Raw genomic sequence first — 17388 nt, 5'->3', positions numbered from 1 at the left:
CATGTCCTTTCTACCTATTTTTAGAACTCAGCCGCAGCCTTTTCCCACAGCTAAGTTTCACCACCAGAACCAGTTCTTTGTCAACACACAAAAACAACACTCTCCGTCTCATGAGTCATTATTGCTTTTATTCATTATGTTTACACCCATGCACAGTTCTTGCCTGTGACAACAATCTAGCATCCAAAGCGGTTCTATGTTCACATTCAGGATAGATAGGTTTTCTAGCACGTTGTGACATTTTACTTTTTACTTCCTGCGCTAGGGTTGAGCCTAGGGGGTGCAGAATGAACACAGAGCGGAAAGCAATTTCCTTAGTAGTAGTAGAAGAAAGAAGAAGAGGAGGAGGAGGAGGAGGAGTTTGGATTTGATATCCCGCTTTATCACTACCCGAAGGAGTCTCAAAGCGGCTAACAATCTCCTTCCCCCCCCCCCAACAAACACTCTGTGAGGTGAGTGGGGCTGAGAGACTTCAAAGAAGTGTGACTAGCCCAAGGTCACCCAGCAGCTGCATGTGGAGGAGCAGAGACGCGAACCCGGTTCACCAGATTATGAGTCTACCGCTCTTAACCACTACACCACACTGGCTCACTTAAGGGACTATTTTGCCCCAGTATATATGCTCTTTACCAGATGGGGCAATGCAGCTAGCCTCAAGGCTTGCATGCTGCATGCACGTTTTGTGTGAAATCTCATTTTTGGTCTCAAAATAGCTTGGTAGGTACTTGGCACTTGTTTCCTTTCAAAAATAATTTTTTAAAAAATATGGATGGGGGGCAGTTTAATTCTAAACTGAGCACACTAAACAAGTTCTATTCCAGTCTTTGGTCTTTTGTACTGCAAAATTCTTGTATGGACCTGGACGCCATACCATCCAACATTTCTCCAATGAGAATAGGGGCATCCTAAGGAAATACGGGACATTCTGTGATCAAATTAGAAACTGGGACGGCTTCTGTAAATCCAGGACTGACCCTGGAAAATAGAGAAACTTGGAGGGTCTGGGGCAACCCCAAGTTCTGCTTGGCCTTCCTATCTGTGTGCATGCTTGTCTACTATTGCGGCATCTAGGATTCCTTGTGTGTCAAAAATTGAACTAAGTAGCAGCAGCATGCAGTACGGTTAGAGAGGATTGAGCCCAGCTGATGCTTTTCACTAGCGTGGAACTGGATCGCAGAACGATGTCTACAAGGCCTGGCAGCTCCTTGGCTGTTGTTTACTGCTGCCAAACAGATTATCTCACCACCGAAGCCTTGTGTGACCGGCTTCACAGTTAGGCTGCATAAAGGCAATCACAGATGGAGAGCAATGGAAGCATGGTCTCCTTCAACATTACCCCCCCCCCACTCTAGCACTGGTCACTTTACAAGGATAATTGGGGGGGGAGCCTCACTGTAAAGGTGAGAGGAAGTAGTGCATTTATTTTCTCCAGCACCTGTGGCGCGGTGGTCTAAACCACAGAGCCTAGGGCTTGCTGATCAGAAGGTGGGCAGTTCAAATCCCTGCGACGGGGTGAGCTCCCGTTGCTCAGTCCCTGCTCCTGCCAACCTAGCAGTTCGAAAGCACATCAAAGTGTAAGTAGATAAATAGGTACCGCTCTGGCGGGAAGGTAAACGGTGTTTCCGTGCGCTGCTCTGGTTCGCCAGAAGCTGCTTAGTCATGCTGGCCACATGACCCGGAAGCTGTATGCGGACAAACGCCGGCTCCCTCGGCCTACAGAGCAAGATGAGTGCCGCAACCCCAGAGTCGTCCACAACTGGACCTAATGGTCAGGGGTATCTTTACCTTTAATGGAATATGTTCATATTTTTATGTCCTAAAAAAATGTTTTTTTAATAAAAAATCTTTCCAAGCAGCTCTAAGCTACTCCAGATACTTGGAGTGAGGGAAGAGTGTGCTACTCATCATGGGACCCATCACAACCGTCACACCAAATGAGCACAGTACTCTTCTGGGGGTACTACTAGGAGCTGGCACTGGTTTCATCCAGTGATGCTTGACAAGCTACAGAAACTTGCAAAACCCCTTGGATCGGAGTCTGTGATAGTGTAGGAAGAAAGAAACATGTGTGCCCCATACAATGTCAACTCCACCATTACACTTCCAACCCTGGAAAGTTATAATCTGAATAGAGCATAGACGATGAACCTCAGGCCAGCAGGCCAAACGCAGCCTTCCATCTGGCCCTCAGGCTACATCTTCAGCAGCCCTGCTCTAGGACCTCCTTGCTTGCCTGGAATGTGCCTTGAACTATGAAAATGCCTCTTGCTGGTCTGGATGGAGGAGACTGAGATTTGGGTAAATATCAAAGCACCTGACTTTTGCAAGGTTAGAATGTAAGAGCCGTACACATTGATCTGCCCACTTCCCCCCCCCCTGGCCCCATCCACCCCTGGTATGTGGCCCCCACAAGGTTCCCCGTGAATATATGTGGCTCTTGGGGGTGAAAGAGAAGTAGGAAATCCAGATGCGTAAAAACAAAAAACACCGCTCAAAGGCCTGCAAGTCTCCAATGGCAACAGAGATACATGTGCCCTTGCTGGGCACGTTGGCGAGTCTTACTCATATCTCTCCAGCATGATTCATTGCTTAAAACTTGGCAAAAGTTTCCAGAAATTGAGGGACACCAAGACCTGGACAAACCAAAAGGAGGAACTGAGAATGGCTTTCAAAACTGAAAATAAATATGAGATGTCACTCATAATGACAGGTCACTTGAGTGGCGTGCATAAATATACATGTAAACTCAGTTATTGATTGTTATATATAGATATATGATATCTGTGCTTATTATACTTACTCTTCATAAAGCTTATGCACAAGTGCCCTATGCCTTTATATATTATTCAATATCTTTAAAAACACATTTAGTGCAACAAATACACAGAGACCTCACCTTTCTGCATACAGTTTGCATAAAATGGAATATGTACATTTAAGTGCTGAAACCAAGATTGAATATGGCTGAATGAAATTGTGCAAGGTCTACTGATGCAGATATTTTAAGACTAACATGTTTTTATAGTTCATATAGATATCTATAAAATCTTCCCAGTGTCAAAGATATATTGCTATATTCATAATTTGGGGCATGATTGAAAAATAAAAATAAAACTTTCAAAATAGGGCGCATCTATGTCACTGACAAAATGGTTTGATGGGCATTCTCTAGTCTTTCAAGTGTTCGGGGACGGAGAAGTGTTAGGAACTCCTCACAGAGAATCCTCAACACAACACACTACAAGTCCAAGGATTCTTTGGTTTTGCAATGGTTTAAACTGATGCAAAATCAATATGTTTGTGGTCAACATAGGTCTGGCTTATGTGCTTGAATACATAGAGGCTTATCATTCAATGGTGACTGTATCTGTATTAGCTGATAAATATCTACAGATACAGAATTAGATGTCTTCAACTGTGCAACAATTTGAAAGGCTAACAGTGCCATCCTATGGTTATCTACTCAGAAGTAAATGCAATTTAGTTCACAGGACTTTCAGGTAAGCGAGAACAGGATTCAGTCTTAAAAGTTGATTGGAGGGTACAATCATCAACAAGAACAATTGCCACCAATGGCAGTGTCATTTCCAGTTCAGTATGCACCTGTGTTGACTCTGAGCCTATGCAGTTCCTTCCTTCCTTCCTTCCTTCCTTTCTTCCTTCCTTCCTTCCTTCTGCAGATTCCCGTGTTCTTATTTCTAGACAATACTACTTCCACTTTGCAACCACGCCTTTAAAGCAGGAGTAAATATAAGAACAGAGCCCATCACAGACACCACCAAAAATAGCCATAGGAAGATACGGTCAAGGACCTGAGCTACAAACTTCCAGTCTTGCACCACCTGGAAAAGAAAATGATGAGTTTCACAAGTATTTTGCACAATTGAAGAGTTTCTGCCTTTCAAAAAAAAAAACCCACTCCCTGTGGCCTTTGATATTTATAAATGAATATAAATGGCATTTTTAGCTAGTGTAAGCCTGACACAAGTCAGGTCCAAACAATCACTTTTTAAATATCTAACGGGGTGGATAGAAGGTGAAACATGGCCCACTCATGGAAACGAGCCAATTTCCAGTAGACCATCTAGGATTAAGCAAATGCTGGGCTAGGAGACTCTTGGCCTGATTCTGCACACACAGTCAACCTACCTTTCTTGGACTAGAATCCCCATGTTGACTTAGTGTGACTGAAACAGCCTCGGCCCAGTATACCTGAAGGAGCGTCTCCACCCCCACTGTTCATCCCAGACACTGAGGTCCAGCTCCAAGGGCCTCTGCCAGGTCCCTCACTGCGAGAAGTGAGGTTACAGGGAACCAGGCAGAGGGCCTTCTTGGTGGTGGCTCCCACCATGTGGAATGCCCTCCCATCAGATGTCAAGGAAATAAACAACTATCTGACTTTTAGAAGACTTCTGAAGGCAGCCCTCTTTAGGGAGGTTTTTAATGTTTGATGTTTTATTGTGTTTTTAATATTCTGTTGGGAGCCGCCCAGAATGGCTGGGGAAACTCAGCCAGATGGGCGGGGTATAAATAAATGATGATGATGATGATGATGATGATGATGATGATACCTGCCTGTTCTTGAACTAACATACCTGCCTAATGAAGTGTTCCTTTTTCACATGCCCAGAGATATACTTGATGGAATCAGCAGCCTTTTCCAGGAAGGCAATCACAATTTTTTCTCCATCTTTGCATTGTTTGTGTTTATGTTTCCTCGTCGGCTTTTCTTTCCATGTCCCTTTGGGATCAGAGAATGAATAGCGATCTACGTGTCCTTTCATGCAGAGCAGCCTGGGGAGTTTCTGAAGGAAGAGCCTCTTCACCCAAGGAGCCATCGGGTGGTAGGTGGCCGAGGAACGATGGTGCACGTTGATTACAAAAACAGTCACGATGATGGACAGGGTGACAAAAATCATGATGAACAGCAAGTACTCACCAATCAAGGGGATGACTTTGGAGGAAGAGGGGATGATTTCTTCAATGACTAAGAGAAAAACAGTAAGGGAGACTAAAACCGAGGTCGACAGTGAGAGTTTTTCTCCCTCATCAGAAGGCAAGTAGAAAACAAGCACAGTCAAGAAAGATAATCCCAGACATGGGATGATTAAGAAGAGAGTGTAAAACAATGGGAGCCGTCTTAAAACAAAAGAATAGGTAATGAAAGGGTAGGAATACAACCCGTCTCTTCGGTTTCCCTTCATCCCCTTGGCATTTAGGATTTCCCATTCTCCATTGTCGAAAAAATCCGTCCTGTCCACATTTTCATCTACTAAAATTAGGTCCACCATGTTGCCATCATAGGTCCATGATCCGAATTTCATCGAGCAATTCTGTCTGTCGAATGGGAAGAAGGTAACGTCCATAGTGCAGGAACTTTTATAACTGGCTGGGGGCGTCCAGACTACTATCCCATTGTATTTGACTATTGCTTTTGTCATCAAGGAACCTTCAAAGCGCCCGTCAGCACTGGAAAAGGGGAGAGTAGGGAATAAAAACTTTTTGAATTGTGTTTCCAAGCTGCTATTTCCAATTCTTTTTCTTATATTCTGATTTTGCTTCCCATCGCTTTGGTAGATGGTTAGACAGGTACGTAATCATAAACAGGCTGCAATAAATTGTGCCGTGTCTCAGCAGCCTTTTAGTATTTATTCATCCATTCATTCCAGATGTTCGTAATCTGCCTTTCACCCATAAGCTCCCAAGGCAGCAACATTAAAACCAATAAATAAAACAAAAATTACTCAACAATGTAAAATTCAGCACCAAATTGAGTCCTAAGTTTACTGGTAGAGAAAGGACACTTTGAAAATATGCTTTTGTTCTCTCAAGGGCTACTGAATAACCAAATAGAGGCAAATGCTTGTGGTGATTGTAAATATTGGGAGGTTACACTTCTGGGCCTCGCCTCAGAATTTTACTCCATGTCTATAACTCCCTCCCCTTCTCAAAGTCCTGGCACAGCCCACGCCAACTTGCTGGTCCCCTAATGACCATGCCTACTGTAAACCCTTGGAAGAGAAGGAGAATAGGGCCATGTTTTGTGCTAGAAAAGAAGTGGAGAAGGCAAAGGTAATAATCTCCTATAGCCACTAGCTCTAAGTAACTTCAAATACATATGTACACATTGTTCTGCTATTCTTGCTACTATTTCTACCCACTCACCCATTCTGTATGTCCAATTTTTGACTGTAAGCTCCTTAGATCTGTCTTTTTGTTAATGCTACTTTGTACCAGATGTGGGGAATCTTTGGCCCTCCACATTTTACTGAATGCTAACTCCTATCAGCCCCAGAAAGTGTGGCTAATAATCTCGGCCGATGGGAGTTTGAGTTCAGTAAAATCTGAAGGTTCGCCACACCTGCTTCATGCAGTACACAGGTGGTGCTATACAAAGAAAATAAATTATCCACCTTTCTGCTTCTCTCCCGAGACCCCTGCACACAAGCACAAAAAAATACTGTAAAAAATGAGTGTCAAGATCTGTGTACTCACTTTTCAAACAAAACAATATCTGGGAGCCAGAGAGATTCAGATGGAACTCGAATTGCGGTGATTCCACCATAGTCCTCCGGATTCCAGCACAATTTTTGGTCAATCCATTCCTGCAATAATCAGCAAAAGCACCACTGTTGCTTGGTCAGTTTCACAACAAGCTGAATACTCTAAGGAACCAAATTAGAATAATTCTGTAGCATCCATCAGCTTCAAAGATGTCCCAGTCATGCATCCAGTTTCAGCCCACAAAAGCACCTCAACCAGCAGGGCTCTGTGCTTTTTAAGTGGACGTGCTAGAGATCTCCCAGGGAAAACAAGATATATTGAGGCAACAAGTACCATCGAGACCAGAGTTTCTCAAACTTGGACCTCCAACTGTTGTTGGATTACAACTCCCATTATCCCATCATGATGGGAATTGTAGTCCCAAAATAAGCTGGAGGTCCAAGTTTGGAAAACCCTGATCTAGACCTTTGAGACGGAAGCATAGTTAATCAGAGCTCTTTTTCACAAGTGCAAGACACAAAAATTCATGAATCAGATGGACCATCTGAATGTCCTCTTTCAGAATTTTTAAAAAAATTATTATTATTATTATTATTACTATTATTATTACTACTACTACTACTATTACTATTCTCTGCTACTTAGCCTTTAAAAGCATCTTGATCTGCAGGCATTAGCAGGTATAATGCTTATTTCTCTGCTGTTGTGCAAAGCTTCCCTGATGATTTGGAGAGCTCAAAGTGCTCTTAAAGGCTCAAGAGCAAGCCAAGTCACTTTCTTCTGGTCAATTGACCACCACATATTGACGTCATGCTGCAGTGGATAAACCAGGCTATCTGAGTGGCATCATGCTTACAGTAATAATCAAAGGAAAGAAAAGCACCTCTCCCCTTATATTTATTATTTATAAGTTTTTAGGTTGCACTGCGGGAATGCAAGAGAAGGAAGAATGTGTGAGCTTAGTAAAATCAATATCTGCAATGAAAGCATCTTCCCGTAGAGAATTCAGGCACAGGACTCTTACAAGATCCTCCCTTCTGCAAAAAAAACACCTCATGATACTTCTGAGTAGTTATGGATTTCTCAAATACACTATTCTGGGTGTGGGGAAGGTGTGAGGTCAGTAGACTAAATTTAGGGCTCTCTTTATCCCAGGTGAAGGGAACCCTTGGGCCTGGAATTCCCATCATTCCTAGCCACAGGCTGCACTTGCTGAGGTTGATGGGAGTTGTAGTTCAACAACACCAGGAGGGTCAAACGCTCTCTACCCCAGGCCTCTGCATTGCTTGTGCCAGGCAATGCTGAGTTGAAAATTAAATATTTGCTCCTCTCTTTCCTATTCTAGCAACAGGAAGTAATGAGCACACAATAACCTGTAACCGGGCACAGCCTTGTGACATTGTCATGAGAAGAGGTAGCCTGATTTTATGCAAACTTTTTCAGAAATATGTCCCACTGTGCATCTTGAAACTTTCCCCCAGGGCTGGCCCAAGATAGTTTGCTGCCTGAGTCGAAAGACAAGATGGCACCACTCCCTACTCCATGTGGTGAACTCGACTGGAGTGAATTTTACTTCAACACTGGCATCACTGCACAATGACAGCAGTGGGCTAGTTCAGGGGGTGAGCCCGGTTTTTGGCTGGGAAGGGCGGGGTATAAATAAAAACTTCTTCTTATTATTATTATTATTATTATTATTATTATTATTATTATTATTATTATTACAGGCCGTGTGGCTCAGACACCTGCTCTCCAACAGTAGGAAATGGCTGGCAGGGTTGCTGTCATTGCCACCAGACTTTCTACTTGAGGAAGTCGCCTAATTTTGCCTAATAGTAGGGCCGGCCCTGCCTTTCTTTCTATTGCTCTGCTCCAAATTGCTTGCATTTATAGGGCTTCTGACATACACACATAGACACACACACACACACACAGTGCTCAAAAGTTGTGTTTGCCTGCATTTTGAACCACATTGGTGGAAGCCACTTGGGCAACAATTTAGAATTTAGAAATTTAGAATGATGAAATAGCAAGTGCAAAAAAGGGTTAAGCATCCCTCCTTTCACTGCTTCTCCTCTCAAAATCCTACCCCTGAGTGTATGTTTGTTTTAAGGTCAACATTAAGCTCTCCTCCACAGATTTGCCTGCAACATGCAGTTAGACCCTCAGTTTCTCAATTTCCTGTCATTATTCCTAATTAAGCTGCTCTGTATAATGTACTCAAATCATCCTCCTCTTTAATGCTTACACACTTCAGATGCTAATAATCAATTATACCCTTCAAGTAGCTGGCACATATTTAACGCTTTCAATTACTTTCCATTGTGCCAGTTTCTTCAAGTCTTCTACATTTATTCTCGTGCTCTTCTCTCTGGACATGTTTACCCACAACGCATTATTGTGGGTATGGATTCACCTACAGTAACAGTTCTTCTGAGGGGCAAACTACAGTATACATTACGTTAGGTGCAGTGCTTTACTTTTAAGTGCATGGTTGTCTTACACAAATTGCCTAGCAATTGGCGGGAGGACAGGGGCATTTATCCCCATTGTGATTCCAATCTATATTAGGCTCCACACACCTCTTGCAGTCTTCGTTAGGGGGAAACTCTCATTCACTTCAATGCGAAATTTCCCCCTCTATGCAAACTGCAGGTGTGGGGCCCCAATCTGGATAGGGATCATAGCAGTAAGCAGAGGGTTAAATCTCTCCCTCCTGCCCCCACACCATGGTTCCCATTCAGCTCAAGGGGACCATGCTGTAAAAAACAAAAACAATCCAAGGCCCACAAAAGCACAGGTAAGTGGCTAACACAGGTTTGGCCCAACCATGAGACAAGATGAGGTGACCACCTCAGGCGGCAGAATTCACAAAGATTGCACATCTGGCCTCCAATGAACACATAGCCCATTGCAAGCCAGATCTGCCTACTCCTCAGCAGCCCCCCTCAATGCCTCCTGTACAGTGGCGTCTTGGAGGCTCTGCTTGTGTCCTCCCATCCTTGTTCCTGACGTAGATTTTTATTCCCTCCATGTTCCCCGGGGGGGGGGAGCCATTTTGTGGTTCGCCTCAGGTTCCACAATGTCTTGGGCCAGCCATGGGATAATGCAAGCTGTAGTTAGGTCCTCAGTATGGGGACTGGGAATTCCCCAGAGACTGTGTGGAAAAGTCACAGTCTTCCACTCCCCGCCAGGAGGCAAGGACGGTCACCCATTTTGCTGACCGCCTGAAGAGCAGCTAGGTATAAATCACTGAGCGATGGCAGCACATTCCAATATATGAGAAGCAACTTGCAGCTTAACCCCGCTCCCCATTTTGTCTTTTTACATTGACTGAAGAAAGTTTTTGTCGATCAGATGATATTGCCAATCACCCTTGTGCCCTCTAAGAGAGAAATAATAGTCCCCCAAGGCTGGTGTGGTCTGCCTTGCCAAGACAGTAAGCAAAGGGTATGTTTACACGCCTTATCCTGAGGTACAAGTTGAGCTGCAGTCAGGCACGTAAGGAGCTAGGGAGCAGTTCAGAAAGTGAGATTCTGGTTTATTTTGAATTCTGGTGGTTCACCTCAGCCCCAGTTCAGCAAGCCCAGAGGCACAAATTTGGCAGAAGGAGAAGCAAAAACTTAATAGTCACTCTACAAACTACCGTATTTTTCACTCCATAAGACGCACCCTTTTCCTCCTAAAAAGTAAGGGAATTATCTGTGCGTCTTATGGAGCGAATGGTGGTCCCTGGAGCTGAATTGCCCAGGGGCCAAAAGAGGATCATGCTTTTTATTTTACAAATATAAGAGGGGGTGTTGAAATGAAGCCGCTGAACAGCTGATCAGCAAGATATCGGGAGAGAGATAAGAGTCCCCGGCTCCCTTTCAGCCCCGCCCTCTTGCCCCGCCCTCTTTGTTGAATGTGCTGCAGAGGGAGGTTGTTTGTTTCCCCAGCGACATGTGACTGGCTGATTAGATTATCTGTCTGGAAACTGTAGAAAAGGCTCCCTTTCCTTTAGAAGCTGCAGAAATGTGAGTTGAACCCCATAAAAACGGGGCTTTTCCTCTTTGCTTTTCCCCCTTTGCAAAAAAAGCTGCAAAACTTTTAGCTGATCCTCAAAAAAAAACCAGGGCTTTTCCCTTTGCAAAAAAGCTGCAAAACCTTTAGCTGATCCTTTTTAAAAAGGGGCTTTTAAAGGAGGAAAACCAGAAAAATATTTTTTCCCTTGTTTCCTCCTCTAAAAACGAGGTGCGCCCTATGGTCCAGTGCGCCCTATGGAGCGGGAAAATACGGTGATTTGTAACCAAATTAAAATTTATTTATGTTAAATACGAATAATTCAAATGTTAACATTTGAAAGTGCCAAGTGTTTCTCAGTCACCACCACTCATTTACCTGGAAAGTGGAGGGCAGGAGTAGACATTGATGTCTTAACTGAGCCTCTGGGTGATTGTAGAATAGTTCCTGTGTGACTGATAGTTTTTTTTTTTTAAATCGCCATACGTGAAAGGATGAGTGGCATTTCCAAAATGAGAGCTGAAAATTCAAGGATGGGGATTGACAAGCCCTTGTGAAGAACAGGACACTATAGCTCTTCCCTCTACTCCAGGGGTAGGCAACCTAAGGCCTGGGGGCTGGATGTGGCCCAATCACATTCTCCATCTGGCCCGTGGGCGGACTGGGAATCAGCGTGTTTTGACATGAGTAGAATGTGTGCTTTTATTTAAAATGTATCTCTGGGTTATTTGTGGGGCATAGGAATTTGTTCATCCCCCCCCCCAAAAAAATATATATAGTCCAGCCCACCACATGGTCTGAGGGATGGTGGACCGGCCCACAACTGGAAAAGGTTGCTGACCCCTGGTCTACTCCATGGCTCTGGCCCTGTTTCACAGTCCTGGTGGGATATATCCAAACTGGTGCAATGCAGATAGAAGGCTGTTGCTTCAGCAGATCTCTCCCCCCCCACACACACACACACAAGCTGTGCACAGGGAAGGGGTTTCAGCCCACAGAGATATATTTTTGGCTGACAGGAACCAGCATGGCCACTGCAGCGAGTTCTCTGCTGAACCTTTTAAAAGAATTTAAGCTGATGGCAAAACTCAACTGATTTGAGTTTTGCCATCAAAGCTTTCTATACAGCTTCCTGGCTGGATCACACTGCCCAAGGACTGCTACAGATTGCCCTATGACAGGTGCAGGTAACCTTTGGCTCTCCAGATGTTGCCAAATTATAATCCTATTATTCCTGGCCATTAGCCATACTTCATGGGGATGATGAGTGTATCAGCAACATCTGGGGAACCAAAGATTCCCCACAACCAACCCTAAGATACAGTATGAGAAGAGGGAGAGAGTGGTGACTGGCTTGGACTTAAGGGGACAGTGCACCATTTATACACACAGAGGTGATTTCAAGGGAGCACGAGCAGTTTGCCTGCACTGGAGGCTGAGGGCACCGCAGGGGATGCTGCAACAATGATGAACAACAGGAGGTAAGAGGAGGCAGGAGCAGCGGCAGAGCAAGTCTATTGGGTGCCTGAGGTGGGGCGAGCCGGGGCAGGATGCTCCGCAGGGCCTGCCTCCAGGGTCTGCCTGCCTCCTCCCAGCCAGCCACTCTTCAGCTGAGGGGGAGGCAGCGGGCGGACCGTTTGGGGCAGTGTGGAGCCTGCAGGCACCCAAGCCACCGCGTCACTCCTAGGAGAAATGCGTGGCTCAGGCGCACTGCAGGCCCCGCGGTGAGTGCTGTCCACCATTTTGTCACTCCCCTCAGTGGTGACAACTGAGGCTGTCCCCTTCTTCCACCCCTGGGCAGGGGCCATAAAATTTTGGTGTTGCACAGGCCACCACTGAAATTTCAAAGCCCAAAGTCCACCACTGATTCACTGTGCTATTATTATTATTATTATTATTATTACTATTATTATTATTATTATCCCAACCACTCTGGGTGGCTTCCACCACATATAAAAACATAATAAGACATCAGACATTAAGCACTTCCTGAATGCAACACATTTGGGCCATCTCAAATCAGCATGACCTTATTTTCCACTGTAAACCATTGCTCAAAGAGTTCACAATATCAGGAAAAAGCTTACATCGTAAAATATTGGAACGCGTTGGGAAAACTCACAATTACTAGACATTAACCAAATGTAAACAGCCATGTGTATAATAATAAGCTAAACAAAACTTATAATATTAACAAATATACATGTTGTGTGTGTTTATTTTTATATATTAAAAAAAACCCTCAAGTAATAAACTCAATCTGTCCCCTAGGCATTAGCTTTTCTTTAAAAAAAGAAAAGAAAAAACAGCCGAGGAGATGAAGTGTTAATAAACATAGCACAACACCATATGTCTTCTCATAGCAAACTCTGAGTTATCCTGAAGGAATCACGAATATGCTCCAATGCTTTCTATTTACCCGGTCCCAAGGAAACAGCTTCCATATAAAAGCCAGTTGCTGGCATCTCTCCCTTGATCACACTCTAAGTTTCTAGGGGTGCCTCTTCCGTTCCTCTAGACTGGGGCCTCATCTGCACTATGCATTTAAAGGAATATTATATCACTATCAACAGTCATGGCTTCCCCAAAGTCTTCCTTCAGAGAACCCTTTTCTGCATCAGCTTGTCTGCCACAGGACTTCTGCAAACATCTCTATGTATTCTAAAAGACTGAAATGCACAGCCGGCTCCCTCAGAGTACTGGTCAGACTACCCTGAGACTGGGTGTTGAAGGGAATTATCTGCAGTGGTGGGCTAGCTGACAGGAGAATTCTTTTTTGTGCCACTTCAGACTCCATATTTTGAAAACTGCTGTTTACTAGACAATCGATTCCCCTCCCCATTTTGTAATACAAGTGCACAAAGCTGGACCAAGACATTTTGACACCTGAGGCACACAACAAAATGGTGTGTGTGTGTCCCCTCCCCACCAGGGAAGAAGAGGTGAGTGAAGATCTACACCAGGAACAAGGATCCAGCTGCCTGGGGCAGTTGCCTCATCTTGCCTCATGTGTGGACCGGCCTTGCAAGTGCAATAGATTTATCGCCTCTAGAGACCATTAATCAGCATTGCCCTGAAGCTGTAATCCAGTTAGACCATAGTATCTGGGATGTAAGATAGCTTATATCCACAGGTGTCCATGGGGCTAAATTCCCTTAATTCAAGAACCTCCCTCACCGCATCACTGTAGAACATTTACAGGAGGCTGTAAAAATTCACTGACAATGATGAACATTTACACTGACTGTGTCGTCGTATATCTTACCTGTTTCAGCCATACATTAGTTGTCATCAGCTGATTCTTTTCATCCTGTGGAGGGAGAAAGAAGCAAAAATCATTTATTCTTCTGAAGAAGAAAAAACAACCTCCCAGCATTCTCCAAGAATAAAGTGTCTGCAACCGTTTCAGAGTTTTCCACTTTCCAGGACAGTCCCAGTGTTAAACAGATAACCTAAGGGCTGGATCTACACTGAACTAAAAACAAACACTAAGAAAAACGTTATATAGCTCTCAATGCAATTTTCCATTAACTGCTGTACAGCACCCCCTGGTGTCACATTTTTATAACGCATTTATAACGTTATAACTCACGAGTATAGATTAGCCCCTGGATTGACTTATTCACATTCACATGGGAGTTTAATGTGGATTTGAAACTGCTTGCATCCCTTTCTTTTTTATGCTGTCCACATGACGTCCTCATCCAACTGGTAGACGACACTTTTACTACATTCAATTCAGATTTTCCTGATCTGAGGATAATCTGACCACATGTTAACTGACTGTGGGCACACTATGTATGAGTAAGCTTTTTTTAAAAAAAAAATGTGTGTGACATATTGCAGCATCCCTATTCCCATTTTGTTTCTGAAAGTCCAAAGGATTTTTTGGTGGTAACTGTTTTATTCTTAAAATTTAGCAGAAGTGCTCTAGTGAATGTATAGAAGGCAAAGAAGGAAAGGAAAGGAGGACCCAGAAAAATTGATTACATACCACATCTACTAGTTGGGATATCTTTAATCCAAAGTACACCTTTATGGTATCATTGGAATGTTTCACGGGTCTGATCCATTTCTGATACCCTTGAAATAAGTGCCGCAAAAGTGCATCTTCATTCTCGGCAAATGAGCTGGACACAGTAAAAGCTGAAAGACAAAAGTAAGAATTATTTAAAGAACAGGAGGGGGTGGGGTGGGAAATTTAGTGATAACTTTAATGGTAAATATTCTGCCGTGTGAGACTTTTGGTTTTGTTTTTTGTTTTTAAGGTCTACAGAGACAGGACTGTATATTCACACCAAGTCTGCAGGGAGGAATGCAAGACCTTTGAAACAAGACTTGTCCATGGTGGATTTCCCACGAGGCCCTATTTTATGGGGCTGTATTTTCATGCAACTGAAACTACGAAAAGTCTTTCCCAGGTGGAAAAATGCATCCACAACGATGCAAATCGTTGACTACATTTGGGATTTGCAGAAATTGCTCCTGCAGTACATATCTTAACTCCGCCACGACCACACTAGTCACTATGTGGCCTTAGGGCAGGCATGTCCAAAGTCTGCTTCGGGGGCCTAACGCGGCCCGCCAGTCAATTCAATCTGGCCCCAGTGGCAGTATATGTCCTGGGGTAAAATCCTTACAATAGCTCAACAGTTTTGGGGTTAAATCCTAAAAAAGCTCAACAACTGTGGTTGGCCCTCATGCATGTTCATTTCATCAAATCTGGCCCTCTTTTCCCATGCCTTAGGGTAAACCATGACCTCTCAATCTGAGTCCTTCCCACAACTGGCAAAGCAGGACAATAATACAGTGGTACCTCGGGTTACAGACGTTTCAGGTTACAGACACTTCAGGTTACAGACTCCGCTAACCCAGAAATAGTACCTCGGGTTAAGAACTTTGCTTCAGGATGAGAACAGAAATCGGGCAGCGGTGGTGCAGCAGCAGCGGGAGGCCCCATTAGCTAAAGTGGTGCTTCAGGTTAAGAACAATTTCAGGTTAAGAACGGACCTCCGGAACGAATCAAGTACGAAACCAGAGGTACCACTGTACCAAATGGCCCATTTACTGGTTTGCTTTAAGGATTACAGAAATAATGTATGTGAAACGCTTGGAATACTCAAAGAAAAAGGCTGCCCCATTCATATGGGATTAGCAAAGAATATTATCACCTTCCAGACTTCAGGGGAAGCGCCATTGCAGCTCTGGGGTGGAGAGGGTGACAGGGAGAGAAGTGAAAAGCAAATAATAAAGGCAGTGGGTAGCTGGAGAAATGAATGTGCATTTAGTACGAACATGAATAATGGGCATTCTATGAAAAAGACAAATGGTATTTTTGCAGTTCCCACTAAAAGGTTTTTTGTTTTTTTAGTAAAAGCTATTATTTCCATTTAACAGCAACAAGAAACCTCTCTCTCACATGCTATCAAATCGATTTGGCACTTTGAAAATGAAGCAACATTTGCTTCCATTTATCTCTTACCATAGAAGCCAACTCGTAGGCGCTGGGGGGTCTTCGGCCACCCCCATAAAATATTTTGAGCCCCCCACCCCATTGATGGGCATTGTCATTCAAATGGTTGCGTGCACCGTATCATGTGACCGATTGTGTGGGGCGGGGCTTACCTGCCCCCCCCCAATATTTTAATTCAAGTTGGCACCCCTGTTCCTTGTTGCCCTTGCTCCGCCGCCTCCTTTCCCTTTCATCTAGATTTAGTGTGTAAGCTCGTTCAGGCAGAGACCTGCCTTCTGCTAATGTTTCTCTGTACTGTAATCCACTATGTGTACTACCTGTGCTAAATAACAACATTTGCATTTGTTATTTGTTAACGATGAATGAGATAATCATAATTTCACTTAATTGTTGAAGTCTTCTCAAAGACAAGGATGTTGATCAGAAGATGGAAATACTAAAATGAGTCACTGGCTAACCAGTGCAGCTTATTTTATTTTATTTTATTTTATTTTTCTCCTTTCCAGGTCCTTTGCTTAATACACATGAACACAAACAAAAGTATGTCAAACACGCTTAAAGAACACGAGGCAGTGGTTTAATTTTAGTACCTAAGATGCATCTCTCTGTTGTTGCACGCAGTCTCAGATCAAGCACTTAATGTTTAATTTGAATAAATTGCACTTACCTGAACTGTTAGTGCAAAGAAGGAGGGACGCTATAATAAAAGCAGGAACCCCCATCCTCGCAACAACATCTGCAGCTGGATCTCCTGCTTTTCATAGGCAAACAACTTCCACCCAAAGATACGAGTTTAGACACAATGATTCTAAACTGCAATGGCTAATAGGCTGGAAACGGGAAGAATAGCATTTGAGCCTTATCTTGCACCACAGCGAAGCTTCTTAAAGTACACTTCATTGATTTTCGGTCAGCTGTCACAGGCTGCAAGCCAAAAATAAGAATAATCCCTGGGTCCTAAACTCTGCCTCGTTGCTTATCCAGGATAACAAAGGTACTGTTAAAAGCTAAATTCAAAGAACACCTAGGATAGAGCCAAGCAACTTAGAACCTGATCTGAATTCCGTAAATGTCTGGTCATAATCTCTTTGCCATTTGATAAGTAACGTGAAGTGCTCCTCCAGCTGTTCAAATACGTTCACTGCAGCACACCCCTGCTCTGTGGTAATCGTAAAGTGTGGTGCCCTTGATGGCAAAACAGACTAAGACTGTAGTATGGGGATGGGCGAGCTGTGGCCCTGCGGACGTTGTTGGACTCCAAATCCCATCAACGCATTTCCCAAAGTGAGGGGTGATGGGAATAGTAGTCCAGGGGAACAGGTATCCGGAGCTAGCTTTCAGATAACAAAGGAAGGGTTGGGCTCTGTAGGATCTGGGAGTGTTCCTAGGAAAAGCAGGTATCAGTCCAA

The 17388-nt window shown here is 43.9% G+C and overlaps 1 protein-coding gene across 1 annotated transcript; it reads right to left on the bottom strand.

Annotated features, from left to right (window-relative positions):
- Positions 1-3193: 3193 nt before the first annotated feature.
- On the bottom strand, positions 3194-17092 carry CHRNB3 (cholinergic receptor nicotinic beta 3 subunit). The gene is made up of 6 exons (XM_033173832.1): positions 16647-17092; positions 14501-14652; positions 13772-13816; positions 6496-6605; positions 4596-5469; positions 3194-3842 (listed from the first exon to the last, which is right to left on the bottom strand). Exons 1-6 carry the CDS (start codon positions 16699-16701, stop codon positions 3699-3701), a joined length of 1380 nt encoding a protein of 459 aa, XP_033029723.1. The 5' UTR covers positions 16702-17092; the 3' UTR covers positions 3194-3698.
- Positions 17093-17388: the final 296 nt, after the last annotated feature.

Source organism: Lacerta agilis, chromosome 16 (genome assembly GCF_009819535.1).
Source record: "Lacerta agilis isolate rLacAgi1 chromosome 16, rLacAgi1.pri, whole genome shotgun sequence".
Classification (NCBI taxonomy): Eukaryota; Metazoa; Chordata; class Lepidosauria; order Squamata; family Lacertidae; genus Lacerta; species Lacerta agilis.
The sequence above is the reverse complement of the archived record's forward strand: the minus strand, read 5'-3'. Positions and strand labels throughout refer to the sequence as shown.

Coding starts and splice junctions, on each gene's coding strand:
- CHRNB3 (XM_033173832.1), bottom strand. CDS start 16,701: ATGGGGGTTCCTGCTTTTATTATAGCGTCCCTCCTTCTTTGCACTAAC. Junction 14,653..16,646: donor TCTTTGCACTAACAGTTCAG/GTAAGTGCAATT, acceptor TTTGTCTTTCAG/CTTTTACTGTGTCCAGCTCA. Junction 13,817..14,500: donor TATCCCAACTAGTAGATGTG/GTATGTAATCAA, acceptor CTCCCTCCACAG/GATGAAAAGAATCAGCTGAT.